Genomic DNA, 15,533 nt, shown 5'->3' with positions numbered 1-15,533 from the left:
TTCTTGCCAATTACACACAATCAATGATTATTATTTACAATAACATAAATATGATTTATAGACTGCATTGTGCGGATTTTGCACATTGTGACTGATCTCTATTGCAGAACAAATCAATGTTTCTTATGTGTTCATTGTAAATTTAAAATATCTCATTCACATCAGCATTAAACTTCAAATGTGTATTAATTTACAAAGTTAAGTAATGTTTTTTATCTGTAATTATTTTTTTAACGTAGCTGAACTAACAAGAACATAAGAGTTTTGAAAATTGTGATAAAAATGAATTGATTGATGAAGTAATATGCTGCATTTTCCTTTCTTAAAATTTCAAGTCACTGAAATTGGTCTACATTCACTAATTCGTGGAATATTCAACTTAAAAAAGACTAAATTGGAATGAAGAGTTTAATAGAAGTATATATGTTATTAAGTAGTGACGTTCACAGCACAACACTCATCCTGAAGTCCAACGTCCATTACATGATACGAACATGATGCTACGTATCGTCTCGTGTACGTTGCGTAAAAGGTAATGCCAAACAGACACGAGTTTCCCAGTAGCGAGCTTAACTCCTTTCATATATTGGTAACCAAATCACTAAAAATCTAATAGCTTGAATCTAATGAAGGCAATAATGAAGAGCAAACACAAATATACACTTTTTCGAGTCCAGGTAAAGCGTGTACGAGTGCCTTCGTTATTTTATCAACCAAAAATGTTACCCATCATCGTGATTAAACTACAGATAGAAAATAACGACGTTTATTAACTATATATATTAAATGATATTTCGTTTACTTGATTCATATGAAAATCGGAAGATCAATTTCATGTGCGGAAAAAAGTAGTTTTCTGATTTTAAGTTAAAAGTTGATATTGCAAGTTGGATCTTAATCGTCAGCTGTTCTGTGGATCAAGAGTCGCTATCTCCCTCTCATTTTGTTTATTTGTTGTAAGAAGATGAATGTATGTAGGCTCACATTATTACCAGACACATCCATAAAACACATGTATGTGTTCACACATTTATTTTAGTGCAATTAATGATCATTGATTGTTATTTGCAAGAAAATTTCCAGAACAAGTAAATGTAAAAGCAACTTACAGTTTATTTCAAGTACCAGTAACTGTAACTGAATTACTTTTTAAACAAAGTAACTGTAGCTAACTCACTTTCTCTTAAAAAGTAACCTTATAACCTTAGCTATAATTTAAGTAAACTTTACAATCAACTAATGGTTAATGATCCTACTATTTAGTCATGTTGTATGAATACAAAATAATATAAAGAAAAGACGAAAATAAAAACACCCGCATTTATTAATTATGTACATTACATATAAAAATACATTGCACTCATCATTTTTTACCTGTACAATGCATGATTGGTCAATTGCTTTGTGGGATAGCAAGAGCAACAGCCTACTCGTTCTTTCAATTTTCTGTAAACATCGTATAAAATACTTCTCTTTCGTATCATATTCTGAACATACATTGAGCGATTAACATCACTTTTGGTCTATATTTATTGTTCAGAAAGTTCCAATGTCACAGACCCAACAATCAAAGTATAGTATTCGATTCTGTAAGAATGGTCATTTTGAATGTACTATCTTAACAATCATTTTGCATAAAACTTATAAGCAAACAATTGTCATTATATTTCGTTAGCAAACACACAGAGCTCATGTTTCGACTTCTGCTGTTATTATGCACAGAAACATTCAATATGAGTAGAAAGCAATGACAACTTAGAATGTACATATTGAACGTTAGAATTATGCATCATCATGTTTTTAGAGGAAAATATTTTTTGGAGCATTAGGAAATATCAAAATATATATGCATATGCTACAATGACATTTGGCTTTCAAGATTCATTACTAATCACAGAAAGAGAAACGCTAAACAGCAAAAGAGAAACATGGTATATAGCAGAACAATTCAACAATTTGCTTCTATTTACATTTTACATAAATAATGTATTGACTAAAAGAGAATACAATATGAGTGCAAGGAAATTGTCTCAACGTTTCAAACACATTAACGTCGTACTTTTGTGAAAGCACACTTTTTCCCATTTTATGACAAAGAAATTGTATACTTTTCATCGTACTACAAAATATTCAATTTCAGATCTATTTTCGCAAATCTTGTAGTATGTGCGAAGTTATTATTGATTTATATTTAATTCTTCCGTAATGTACAATTCATACACTTCATAACAAACAGTAGTTTAAATTCAGTAGCAACTGAACACTCATCATTAAGGCACTTGAGATTTTCAATATGTATATTAAGGAACATGGTACTTTTTTCCTTACAACTTTATTAACACAACACTTAAAATGCACAGCATTCATTCAGTATTTCTAATGAAATATTAATTTACTATTATTTTTTTTAAAATAAGAACCAAATGTAATACGTTGCCAGACGTCTCAAACTCCCGAGATAAATTTCTATGGGCCACAATTATAAAGCAAACATTTCAATTTTGTAACGTTACATGGGCCTGACAGTACATAAGAAAAGAACAAAGTTGTTTTGCAGAATCGAGCTCTTTTACTCAGTCAAAATCAGTTCCTTGTCCATTTCACAAATGAACAGAAGGGGTATCATCAGTCAATGGTTTGTTATGTTCCAAAAATAACATGGTGTTAGCCCCATCTGGCTGCAAGTGAATATAGTGATCGCAAAAGGTCAAAACTTCGGACTTCCGGTTCTTGGGTCGCCCTTGCGTATTCGTCACTTCGTCTGTTAGCCGTTTGTCTTTGGTAGTTATCCTCTTCGCTATTGAATGTCGTTTGCTCCGTGTATTCATCCGTTGAAGTGGCTAGAGGATTGGAAGTTGTTGTTCCTATAGGAGAGTCCTTCACCATATCTGAAGAGTTTTCAATTCTAGCATAAGGTTTGCTTGAAGGTAAAGGCCAGTTTCTAGTTATATGCTCAGGGCTCTTAGCTATCTGCAACTCATTACGGCTTGCAGCAGATAATAATGCTTGCAGAAGTTGAGCACGAGCCTGGTCGCGTGTTTTCTTGTTCGTTCGACGATCGTTGACCAGCAAAAGAACAAGCCTTGGTCTAGAAGTTGTTGTTGTCTCTGGACTGTAAGTTGTCTGCTCCGTTACCATTGTTGTGGGAAACGTTGTCGCGTCTTGGTATGAATATTTTTGTTTATTAGCTGATGGTTTGGAAGGCGCCTGTGTCTTGTATGGAGTAGGTGGTTTGTAAGTTGTTGGAACGGTGGTTGTATCAGGAACATACACTGGTCTCCTCGCAGGAGTTGTTGGGGACTTTATCTTCTGTGGCTTGTGTGGTACGTGTGGACTTGAGGACTGATGTACTGGTTGAGCAGTTGTGGAACGATCTGTCGTTGATCTGGGAGGCTCTAGCGAAGGGGATGGTCTCCTCGGAGGAATAGAATGGGGCCTAGGTCTGCTCTTGGGTGGTTCCGATACCGTTGGCCTCTTATGCGGCCTGTGGAATCCTGGAGCCTGTGAAGCGGGAGTTGAGTAAGGTGATTTGGTTGGTTTCCGAGATGCAGTACTTGGGGTATACTGAGGTGGGTATGTTGTGGTCTGTTCGGTCGTAGTGCTTATGAAATCATAGTAAGGCAAAGTTGTTGTTTCTGTGGACGCTGGACTTGTGGTGGACCGTAGGGGAGCTGAATAATATCGGTTAGGAGGTACTGGACGAGTATTTCCAGGACGTTTATTAGCTGGAGTGAATGCAGGCAAAGTGGAAGGCGAAGAGGTTTCTGGACTTGAAAGATGATAATTGATCTCTTCTGGTGTTGCTGGGTTTACCAAAGCCGCTACAGACGGTTTAGGTTGGGGGAATCTCTTGGGAGGTTCGGTAACAAAGAACAGATGTAATGGTTCATGTGTAGTGTAGTATGCATCTCCAGAACTTTTCTCCGTTTCGTATTTAGACGTTTCAGGGGTTACCGTTGTTGTGTCTCTGTAATATGCATCGGTTGTGGAAGTATAAGTATTGTTCTGGTTAGGGTCGAACCTCTGGGGGGTTGATGGTTCGTTAAAAGTATAATGTGGCCTGTAAGGTTGAGTAGAGTATTTTTGCTTTTCAAACTGAGTTGATGGAGCTCTTGTGGTTGTTGCTGAATTGTTTTGGAAACCGCCATATTTTGGAAGCCCGTTTGTCGTAGGAGGTGTTGTGTAAGTGGTAGTACTCGGAGGAATTGTGCTTGATTCTTCATATTGATACTCTGAATATTCGGGATATGTTTCATTCAAGGGAGCGCTAAAAGCTTTATTCACCTGAACAGCAACAGCAACAGGATTTTTGAATGGAAGATCTCGAATGGAGCTGGGGCTTGGGATGTCCGGATTTTCTGTGGTGGGTAGACTGTTGTAGTCAGAAGGTGACTCTGTACTATCAAGAAATTGTAAATTTTCTGAATGTTGAGGATGTATATTTTTGTTCTGTGGTTGTGTGCTCAGATTTTCCGCGTAAGGGTTGGGAGTTTGTGTGTAGGAAGGACCTTCCGTATCATAATTGTCTAAGGCTTGTGATGTTGTGGATTCATAGTATGGATTGTATGTGGATTCTGTACTAGCAAATGGTTGTGTTGTCTTTTCCTTCTCAGGTGTTGGGTCAACATCTGAATAGTCAAGAACCTCGTCGCTTGATTGCATTGGATCTTTCAGATCTTTGTGTCTATCAGGTTTGCTTGGCCGGGAACGATTATATTGCGGTTTCGCTTGAAATGTCTTATTTCGATGGAAACTATCTTTCTTCCTGTTGTGCTCATCAAAAGGTTCGTGTGTCTTATCATGATTCTGATTCACAGGCTCACTGAATGGACTGTGTCCTGGTTCTAGAAGGGTATGTATGTTTTCTGGATCTTCGTCAAATTCCTCTTTAGAGGTGGAAGGTTTAGTTTCTTCAACTTCGTCACTAGATGGGGCAGTTGGTCTGACAGATGTGAGCGATTTCCTGAATTTATCCGGATTTCTTAAATAAGCACTCAGTGCTCGGCTAAAAACTTGAGCAAGCCTAAGAAGTTCTTCGGATCTGTTTCCTTCAAACACCCCCGCGCTTGTTGGGACCGTGATGTCAATAAGCACCCCAGGTATTTGGTTCTGTTGTGGTGGCGTTACTGGTCCACTTTGTTGCAACAAGAGATCATTGTTTTCATCAGATTCATTAGAATCGCGATAGTCTGACTCGGTTCCATAGTCTTCTTGAAGATTAAGTCTTTTCAGTGTTGATCCAGAGATTTGGGAGCTGATAAAATGTTCTCCAGGGTTGGGCTTCTCCGAAGATGGTTGTGGGAATGCAGGGTTTGGCCTGTTTGATTCCACAGAACGATCAGGAACATTGAAGTCCGGATGGATAGGATAGAACGGTTTGTACGCTGGGGTCGTTGAAATTGCCGGTTCAGCGTTACGAAGGACTTCTTCGTCTGAATTTGCAAAATACAACGCGAGCGAATGCAGAGCGGCTGGGCCTGCAGACACTGGGATGTTTAAACCTGCTCTACTATTGAACGGATTATCCACCAATAATCCATTCATGTCAACAGGTTGAACGGTTTCGTATTGGTTACCGAGAGTATCTTGGATGCGATGCCTACCTGCGACCGTAGCTTGACTACTAAGTTCGCCTGACTGGCGGTCGGGAGCACTTTCGAAAAGGGTGGGCGTGTTCTTACGTGTCGGTTGTTCCTTCTTGACGGCTGTCTTGGATTCCGCTGAATTTCGAGATGGAGCTGCACCATCGCTCGTAGAACCATTGCGCTGATCGGTCACCAGGGTCTTGACGGACTGAGAACTCAAGGAACGCTGATCGAGCCCCGAGTTCTTGCCGGCGTTAGATTTACCGGCAGTTTCAAGTGGCGCTGTGGTAGCGGTTGAATTCGAGTGACTGTCCTTGGACTCGTTTCCCATTTCTGGGTTCTTGGTGTTGTTGGCAGCTCCTGATAACCTTAGCACATCATCATCGCTAGAGATGCGGTGTTTATAGATGACCATCTTCAACTTTCTTCCACTGGGAGTTATCGTGGTCATTTCTACCGGCTCTAGACTGCTATCGTTTCTACCAGTTGCTACTTTGGGATCAGTTGCGTTCAACCCAGAAATAAATTGTGATTTGGCAAACGATGTTGTTTCCGCAGGAAGCTGCTGCTCCTCGCTTTCCTTCGCATCCCGAGTCTCAAGTACGATTGGTTTTTGAGACTCTCCAGGGCTATCCTTTTCGCCACTGTGTCCGTTGGGAACCGTAAAAATCCGCTGGGAATTTGGTTGTTCCTTTCCTGAGGCCTTTCCTCCAGAATTCCTTTTCCTGTCCTCTACGCGCCTTCCTTGTGGTGCCTTCGTTCTCAAGTCTTCCGTTGCCTCTGTTGGCTGTCCAGTTGGAGTTTCCGTGCTGACCGTTATGTCAGAGAGGTCTTCCAAAGATGCAAAGGCCTTCAGGTAGTGTTTCCTGCGATCCTGATGCAGCTGTTCTGCGCTGGCCTCGTAGAATTCTTCGGATTCCCCACAGTCGACCCTGAACCACCAGTCGCAGATCAAGTGAGACTGCCTGAACACCGTTCCGTTTGGACAAAGGAAGGACATCTTGCGGCCGCCATCGCATATGTGGAACACCTAAAATAACAATAGATGAAATTTAGAGATTATTTCCTCAATTCCCTCTCAAAATCACTAAACGCAGGTGACATTTTAATTTGTAAACTTACCACTTATTGTATGCTGTACTGTCAAGACAACGTATCAATATTATAGTTCTCTTGGCAGTAAATTCCTGAATAATTATCAATTACTCTTTAAAATTTGACTCTGAATTGTGACTTACAAAAACTATTTCCTTTGAATCATTGATTGTCTACTGGATTCCTCGACAGCAATGCAATGGATATATCGCCTGGGTATATTATTTGCATTATTGCCTTCAATATGTACGTATTAATTAATTCAATAACTTGGCATAAATTAGTTTACATTATATATGTGTATTTTTGCTACTAAAAGTAAATATAGGTTTTCTTATTCCCTTAAAAAATAAAGTATTAAAGTAAAAATTCCATCATCATGTCTAAAGTTAGAATTTAACCGTTCCATTAATTCTTCTTGCAGGGGCCATTCACCGCAAGAATCAAATTTCTTTATTTGCTGATTTGATATTTTATCTCGCAGGTATGTTATATTTAAACTTGTGCCCAAGTGCCCCTGTGTTGCCATATTTAAAACTTTACTTCCATGCTTCAAAGGTTTCAATTTACCTATATGATTTTCCCCCTTCATGATGATTCGAAACTTGTCACTGGCGATACCTGGTGGGGACATATAGTTGTTCTGATTCCAATTTAAACTGTAGGTTCAGTCCCGATTAGCCTACCTGTGCATAAAGTAGACTTAAAACAAAAACTTGTCACTGAATGTGTTGAAGAACGATGCCCTTTCTTGTAACGCAAGGGCAAGAGTACATGACAAGCAGCTGGTTACATCATCCACGCTCTCTTATGGTTGAGAATGCGACGACAGCGCCAGAGAGTTTTTATCTTGTTGATAGAGTAGTAAAACAACAGATGTCACACCAAGTAAAAAAATAATCCAAGTCTTAATACTTTCCTATTGTTCAAATAAATTACCGATGTAGGATCTGCATTATAAAATTACTTTCCCTTTCGTAATTAGACATTGACATCCTGTCTGTTTACGAAGGTATCAAAGAGAGGAAGTAGATATGAGAGATATGGTCTAAGCCCTTTCTTAAGTTAAGCCTGAAGTTATGGTAGAATTTGTAGCTGAAACGGATGACAATCCCTATCATCCGCGCCGACATTCCTTTTTTCGTTTCTCTTTCATTCGCCCAAGTACTAAAGTGTGTAGTATGAACATATTATCTAGGATATTATGTTCTTTCCTAAATCCTGCTTGTAAAGGAGAAATTTTAATAAAATATTTCTGTCCACTTTTGTATTCTGCTGTTTAAAATATGCGTATAGTATATTTTGCACCATATTGGAAGTGTGTGGTGTGTATGTGTGCATGTATGTGTCTGCATTGCTTAAATCTGTTATTAATTTTGAATTTGAATTGTTGTCCACTTTATGCACGATAGGCTAATCGACACTGGGCCTAAAGTTAAAAGTGGAATCCGAACCACTGTGCCATGTGTCTCCACCGGGTATGGAACCCAGGAACACCTTGATTATTACATTTTTGTAAATAAAATTGCCGAAGGATAAATTTTCGAAAAATGTGTTCAAGCATTTGAATATGTGGTCTTTGGGTGTGGATCGACACCCCTGGACAGGTTTGACCTGGTCTACTGGTAAAATGAAATCGTTGGTGAATATCTAGTCGCGCAGATACCCAGATGAGAGTTGCAGCGCGCTATACTCTAAAGGCAGCATTACCCTGAAACCTGCACGTATCCTTGGACTGGGCCTACAGTTTCAAGTGTTATCCTGACCACTGAATTGTTTCCCTACAGGAAGTCAAACTCGTGACCCTTTGATTACAACCTCTTTTCCGCTTGATAACATCGCCGTCTATGCATGAGTTGATGCTTAATAAGATACGTGTCTCAACTTGCATAGGCATTACCTTTGGTTTTGTTAAGAACATGTAAATGCTAATTGCATCACCTGGCAGTGTGTTTCCAAGTCCGCATAGTACCCTGGGGTCTTCACCTTGCGACAGCTGAACGCTGTGTGAGGTATCCTAGAGTAGACGGGGAAGTCGATACCCGGTCGTCCTCGCACTCCTGGAATTCGAGAAGACAAGTATTAACACGTCTGCTAAGTGTGAATAATATTTGAATTGTGTTAGACCTACGTCATAATGGATTATCAACATACACTTCTTTGCAAAGTTGTTCATGTACGAAAATGGAAGTTCAGACATCTTCAAATAGTATGTAGCTCTGTAGAAATTTCAGCCAAACATTCAAGGTCGACACGAACCTGGGTCTCTGGCATACTAACCATACCAGACCAACTTTTTAAAAAAGGAAAACCCCTAAGCGGTAGTTTCCCCCCGCCATTCTCTTTCTCGTTTTTAACATACGTTTTTAACTCAATTCTCTGTATGATCAGTGAGGACAAACACAAACATCCATGTCTTACCTGGGATTCGGACTCGGGACCTGCGCTGACCACTCCGCCACGGAGATCGATAACTGAGCTACCGAGGCAGCCCTCGCTTCGCCCCTAATTTTTCGCTCTCGTTGTGTTGAATTGTACGGTATGCCAGAGACACGGGTTCGAGTCCAGATCGAGCTTGCATTTTTTGTTGAAATGTCTACTTAGTGCATCTCCTGTGTGTGCCAAATCTTGATGCATGTAGGTCATGTATTAAATATCTGCTACTGTGAATTCTCGTCATGATATTTCTTACATGTACGTATATTAACCTCTGTCTATACTCTATCCCCGCTATCTCTGGAACAAGGCCGCGCATAGCGGCAGAGAGGGGGAGGAATCGAGTGGGCAGAGGTAAACAGTACACGCTGTTGCCAAGGCTGGTAACTGCAGTCGCTTTCCCCCATCCACGCAATCCCATTCCCTTTCACGCGTTCATTGGTGGAGCCGTCGAGCGCAGAGACTTGTTTTCGTTCGCTTGCTCCAGACATAATGTAGAGTATACATACAGGCTAGAGCAATACGGCGACGATCAATTGGTTTTGAAACGAGGAAAAAAATATACAGTAAAACCTCGTTAATCCGGACTAATGGGGGGGATATGTTGACCGGTTTAACGAAAGTCCGGATTAACTTAAATAACCTAAAAGAAAAGTAGAAAGTGGATTAAAACTCCGTTTATAGCAACAAAGCAGCTTATTATGGTGTATTTAAAGGGCATAGGCCAACATACATTATACAGTACAGTACAAAGTCTGCGAGAAACAGAATTTCATCAGTGGTTGACTGTCTTTTCTTTAGGAAGTTCTCTTGTTGACTTCTAGCCACATTCAAAATTCTGAATTCTGCTTTTTTTTCGTTTTGGGCCTTTTTCCCGTCCGGATTAAGCGAAGTCCGGCTTATTGGGGTCCGAATTAACGAGGTTTTACTGTATATTACTTCGAACAATATAATCTGTGTGTGTAATGGCTTTAATGGTTGCCTTTCATAAATATGGTCCCGAAGATGTATCAATAGTTAGCTTATTTGGCAAGCTTTGGTAATAATTATTGTCTAACCCAAGGTATTGATGAAGCTAACAAGGTGCCTAGATTATTAGCTGTTATTGGAAATATGTCACACGAAGTTGTGCGTGAATTGTTTTCACAGACTCTAATTAAAAGTGGGTGAAGTAACATTATTTAGTGCTGATTCATAATAGCAATAATCATTTAATTTAGTGGAGGAGGTTCAACCGCCTTCTAACTCTTGTCATTGGCTACACACTTAAGATCATACATTCATGATACAAGGAGACTAAAACAAAATGAATAGTGTTTGTTGTGCAATATTGGCAATTGCAGCCGAGATATTAGTTTGAAGCTCATGAGTGGAGCTACTGGAATACATTTTACACTTCAGTATGTAGTGACACAGAGTATGTTAAGAGTGTTCTTAGTCAGTTTACTAATTTTCAAATGGATTGAACATTTCTTCCAGTGACGTGCACTGAGGAGTAGCTAGTCTAGCAGAGATAGATCAATCAATCTCAAATCTCTAATTATTTTAAATTAATCACAATATTGATTGTTTTGTTAAAGCCTCAGTTCATATGCAACACTTTTTTTCACGCGCTTCTCGTCCCTCGGTGCGTTCAGCGGCCTAGCTCGCTCTTTCTCCGCCTCACAGTTCCAGGTAGAAGGGAAGGGAAGATTTCTGCCTCTACCTCCCTTGCCCCCTTGCCCCCTCGCCCCCGCTCCAATGGTTGAAAGCCCGTGCTTTCAGGTCCTCCAGTCTATCTACTATAGGACAGATAGGGGATTGGATTCCCTTCGCTTCCTTTGTAAATCCTCTAAAGAACTAAGGGGAATTTTTTCTGCAGTACTTCTGTCCTCTGTATTTACACTACTTTTACACGTTGTACAATATGTATGTATAATATGGGATGTACTTTTATCATTTACGCAATTGGAACGTCTTATGTGCTGACAAAATTTTATGCTTTTTTAAAAAATATGGAATATATAATTATTAAATAACAAATATTTGCTCACGCTCTCTCTTGCTGTCGTTTTAGTAGTGTTTTATTTAAATATACTAATCTCTTGGCCTCCAATAAAAAAATGGATAAGCTAAACAATCGTAAATACGGATGTATTTATTTGGGCAAGTGAACGCGCGTTCTAATTCTTCTTGTTGGTTTGGTTTATTTTACTTCGCCTTTCTGCCACATTTGGTTATCGCGAAAATGAGGATGAGTCATGATATAATGAAATTGATGAAGGGACCTCGCAAAGAAGAATTCAGCCCGAGATTCGTGACGAGCGTGCATTCTTGTTCTTATGTGTTGTACTCTGCCTGCAGTGAATAATGAGAAAATTAGAAATAAAAAATGTATCCCAGAACTCAAAAAGCCAAATGAATATCATTGAAGATGGTAGAAAAATGGTTTGTTAAAGTTGTGTTTAGTTACCCATCGCTTTTTATAGCTGTATAGATTTAATCGAAATAAGTAGCTAAGAGCTTGGAAAGTCGTGAGGGACAATCATAAACAGATAATTCTAGGCTCCTGATTTCAAAGTGCACTGCAGATGCACTGGGAGGAAATTGTTTGTATTTTCTTCTCTCTTCCATCGCTTTACCTAATTTCTACCATGACGATGAACGTTGATTAAATTAAACGGGTGAAGGGTGGATACAAAGAAACACTCATGCAAAGGCCAGGGCTAGAGCCCGGATCCTTCAGTAACGAGATCGTAAGATGGAGAAATTAGGAAAATCAAGCAATGCAAAGTTTTTGAAAAAACGTTAATCATATATAAAGATGGTATTTTAAAAATTCAATTGCAAATTACTACTCAGGAAAATGCAGTTTGCTTTACCGATACCCACGTATCCGAATGGTTAGCGCCTTCCTCACATGTTTGTTGTCGGCCGACCTCCGTGAGGGAGTGCAAGTGGTCCCGGATATGTACCCGATGGAGGCATATAGTGGTTCGGATCCCACATTAAACTATAGGTCTAGTCCCGATTAGCCTTTCTGTGTATAAAGTGGACTTAAAACGTCAAATCAACCATCAAATCAACCAACCGTGGGGGAGTGGTTACCACAACGCGCTACAACACCAGGAGTTCCTGGTTCGAACCCCTACCTGGACATGGGTGTTCTTTGTGTTTGTCCCTTCATTAATTTTGTCGTATCATCTTCGCGATTAACTAAATGTATAAAAAAGCTAATCAAATCAAATCATTCATTGATTGATTGTTTGATTTGGTTTATTTTACTTCGCTTTCCGCCATATTTGGCTAATCGCAAAGACGATATGATAAACTTGATGAAGGGCAAGGGACACACAAAGATCACCCATTGCCAAGCCGAGATTCAAACCCGGCATCTTGTAACGAACCTGAGAGTTTAAGATGTTATATTTCTAAGAAGTTAAGATTTTTAAAATGTTTGTTACTTCAAATAATGTGCAAGTTGTCACAGACAATTATAGTTAGACTGATACAGTTGTAGTTGGAACATTTATGTATGTTTATAAATACGTCAAAATCTGTTCGTGTTGACGTCACTTTCTCAGCTCAGCAGAGGAAGTGAAACCACCTGAATGTTTCTCACCTGACGACAGACTGAGCTTGGAAAAACAGGTGAAGTTGAAGGATCAATAAGAACTTGGAAACGGAGAGAATTGAAGTATAGATTTTGGTTTTTCGAGTTTTCTTCTTGCCGATAAGTTGAAAGTAAGCAATTAATTATGTTCTTTGACTTTCGATATATGTGAGGGAATTGCCCAACGTTAGTATTGAATGTTCTAGTGTTGTACTGGTAAGTGATTATGAAATATACGCGATTATAAAACTGCGTTTTAACTTTGAAAACAGTGTTGTGTTTCTTTTCTACCCAGCAAGCCCTGATGATTTGCAGATTCTCATGTTCCCGACTAAAGGAGTAGCGGACTAACTTTGGGAACGACTGGTGTCCAACTGGGGGACGTTGCAATCTCTGACTCAGTAGTCAAATCAAATCGTTTTTGATTTTCGAAAGTGGGTGGAAGTTATGTGTACAATTTTTTGTAGTCATTCCTAACTTTGCAATTTTTCCTGTATTTGACGTTCTTCCTTTAGGAATACTGGGCCCTAAAAGGGCTGGAGGGGATATGGCACGCCACTCATTGCTACCCCAAGTGTCGACGTCACCGCACGTCACTGATTTCTTCTAAATTCCGGTTGGGGTTTAAGGGTAGATGTATGCCTGTATGACAACAATAACAACAACATTAAAAACATTCTGATGATAAAAAACTATATTACCACCACCTTTTTTGTATAATTTCTTTTAAGCCACCCTGTATAAGGCTACATAAATGTATTAACAAAAGAAACATTGAAGATTAAGCTAAACAAATACAAAGAATTTCACGTAAAACTATAATTAAGGACATAACTCTTAATATACATAATAGCAATAATAATATCATTCTAATTACAACTTAAAAAATTACTTAGAAATATAGTAAAATACTGATTGAAAAAAAAACTAAAGATAACAAATATGCAAGTAAGCATCAGCGTACGTTTAAGTGTAACGTGAACATAGTAAAACATAATAGTTACAGTCATAAAACACAAGTGTTAAACTGTTTGCTAAGTTGTGTTACGTGAACTAAATAATTTAATTTTGATTAAGAATGTTAAAAACGATCTACAGGAAAGGTATAATACTGTGCCATGTTTTATCTGCAACAGACCTAAAAATATAAGAAATTACAAATTATAACAAATTTAAAATAATGTTTAAAGGGATCAGTAACATGTTAATAGCCGAATCAGTGCATTAAATGGTATCCTTTTGAGTCCGGGTCCGCGTGAGTGCCCCTTCATAAATTTAATCTAATCGTCACATCATCATCATTATCCCCGCGATGAGCCAAAACTTGCAGAAAAGCGACGTTATGTAACAAAAATTAAAATATGTTAATAGTTAATAGCATATGCACATATACAGGGTGTCATTTTAATGGCGCCCACGGACCACAGATTCGTATAGAGTACCTCAAAACAAACATCTTTCATAGGTAACATTTTTCTCGTTGGAGCGTCGATTCGACGCTACAGCCGTTCAAAAAAGACCGTTTTGCCGCCTGGATGCTGGTAACCCAACACAACATTTTATCGTATCTGTGACGTCATTTCCTACGGCGAAACAGCGAACGGCAGGGTTGCAAGGGACACACAAATTTTGTGAAAAATGACAAACTACCAACCGCAATATTAGCTGTAAAACGAAGCGAGAAACGCGTCCAGTAGACCGAACATCATAGCCTACCAGCCAGAAGATCAGCAGTGATCTCAGGGGAAGGGGAAAGTGAACCAACGATATGAGAAATGGTAAAAACGTATTGAAAATGAAGTGTCAATTTTGTTGTTTGTTTTGTTTTGATGTCCTCTATACGTTGTAGTGGTTAAAATGACACCCTGTATAAGTAATGTAAATTCAGTTAACACAAAATCAGTGTGTGGTAAATACCATTATATTTTATGAAGTAGATGGTACCCAATAAAACTAATGGGCCTGATTTGTATAGTTGCAGAATTTCTTGTATACGTACAAATCGTAGGTATAAAAGCTTCTGTAATAAACAACTTCAGCTTAAGTGATACTTACAGAATGAGATGTTTTCTTTTGAGTTGGCTGCAGTGCATATTCATTATGAATTTTGTCTATCAACTTTTTTTGCAAACTTTACGTAATGTACTTTCCATGTTGTAATACATGTAGTTAATACAATAATAATAATAATAGATTGAGCACTTATGGAAATTTTTATGTAAAAATTTATGTATAGCTGTGTATTGTAAAAGCAATTCCAAGTTCATTGTTTGATAAATAAAAAACATATAGCCTTTTGAAATCGGATGACTCTTCTTGAAACACCCTGTATATAAATAACATATGGAGTTCCTTTGCATATTGTCAATATATTTTCGGTAGGCTTATTGGATTGAGTATTCATATGTAAAGGAATTCATGAGGATTATGAATTGCACATACTATACTACGTCCCAGTAATCTGTGGATCAATGCCGCACATAAAGTTAGAGAAGGGAAGAAAGCGAGTGGGCAGAGCAAAGCAGTGCTGGTAGCTTATAGCTGCAGTCGGTTTTTTTTCCTTCATGCAATCCCTCTCTTTCTCAACCGTTCACTAATCGCGCAGAGGACATGCTTCCGTTCGCTTGATCCATAAACTCCTGGGACAGATTGAAGTTACCTGACAGTTTATTTATTCTAGAAAACGCAAAACTTTTATGAATTTTCTTGCATGCATATTCTTATTTCTGAGAAAACGCACATGTAAAATGATATGCTACATGATCACCTTCCCATTTGAAGATCTGGATGTAATTCCAAGATGGCGTCTTTCAAGATTGCCACCA

At 38.7% G+C, this 15,533-nt stretch overlaps 1 protein-coding gene across 2 annotated transcripts in view; it reads right to left on the bottom strand.

Moving 5' to 3' along the window:
• Positions 1-1,320: 1,320 nt before the first annotated feature.
• The window catches only part of thw (chitin-binding domain protein thawb), a 253,499-nt gene continuing 239,286 nt past the window's right edge, over positions 1,321-15,533 (bottom strand). For both annotated transcript variants that reach the window (XM_083123802.1, XM_083123801.1), the window contains 2 exons: positions 8,622-8,740; positions 1,321-6,615 (listed from right to left, as the gene is read on the bottom strand). In XM_083123802.1, coding sequence (XP_082979928.1) covers positions 2,665-6,615; positions 8,622-8,740 — 4,070 coding nt within the window. In that variant the 3' untranslated portion in view covers positions 1,321-2,664. The remainder of the gene's footprint in view (positions 6,616-8,621; positions 8,741-15,533) is intronic.

Source organism: Lepisma saccharinum, chromosome 6, assembly GCF_977018435.1.
Source record: "Lepisma saccharinum chromosome 6, izLepSacc3.1, whole genome shotgun sequence".
In the NCBI taxonomy this organism is placed as follows: Eukaryota; Metazoa; Arthropoda; class Insecta; order Zygentoma; family Lepismatidae; genus Lepisma; species Lepisma saccharinum.
Note: the sequence above shows the minus strand (reverse complement) of the source record. Positions and strands in the feature narration are given on the sequence as shown.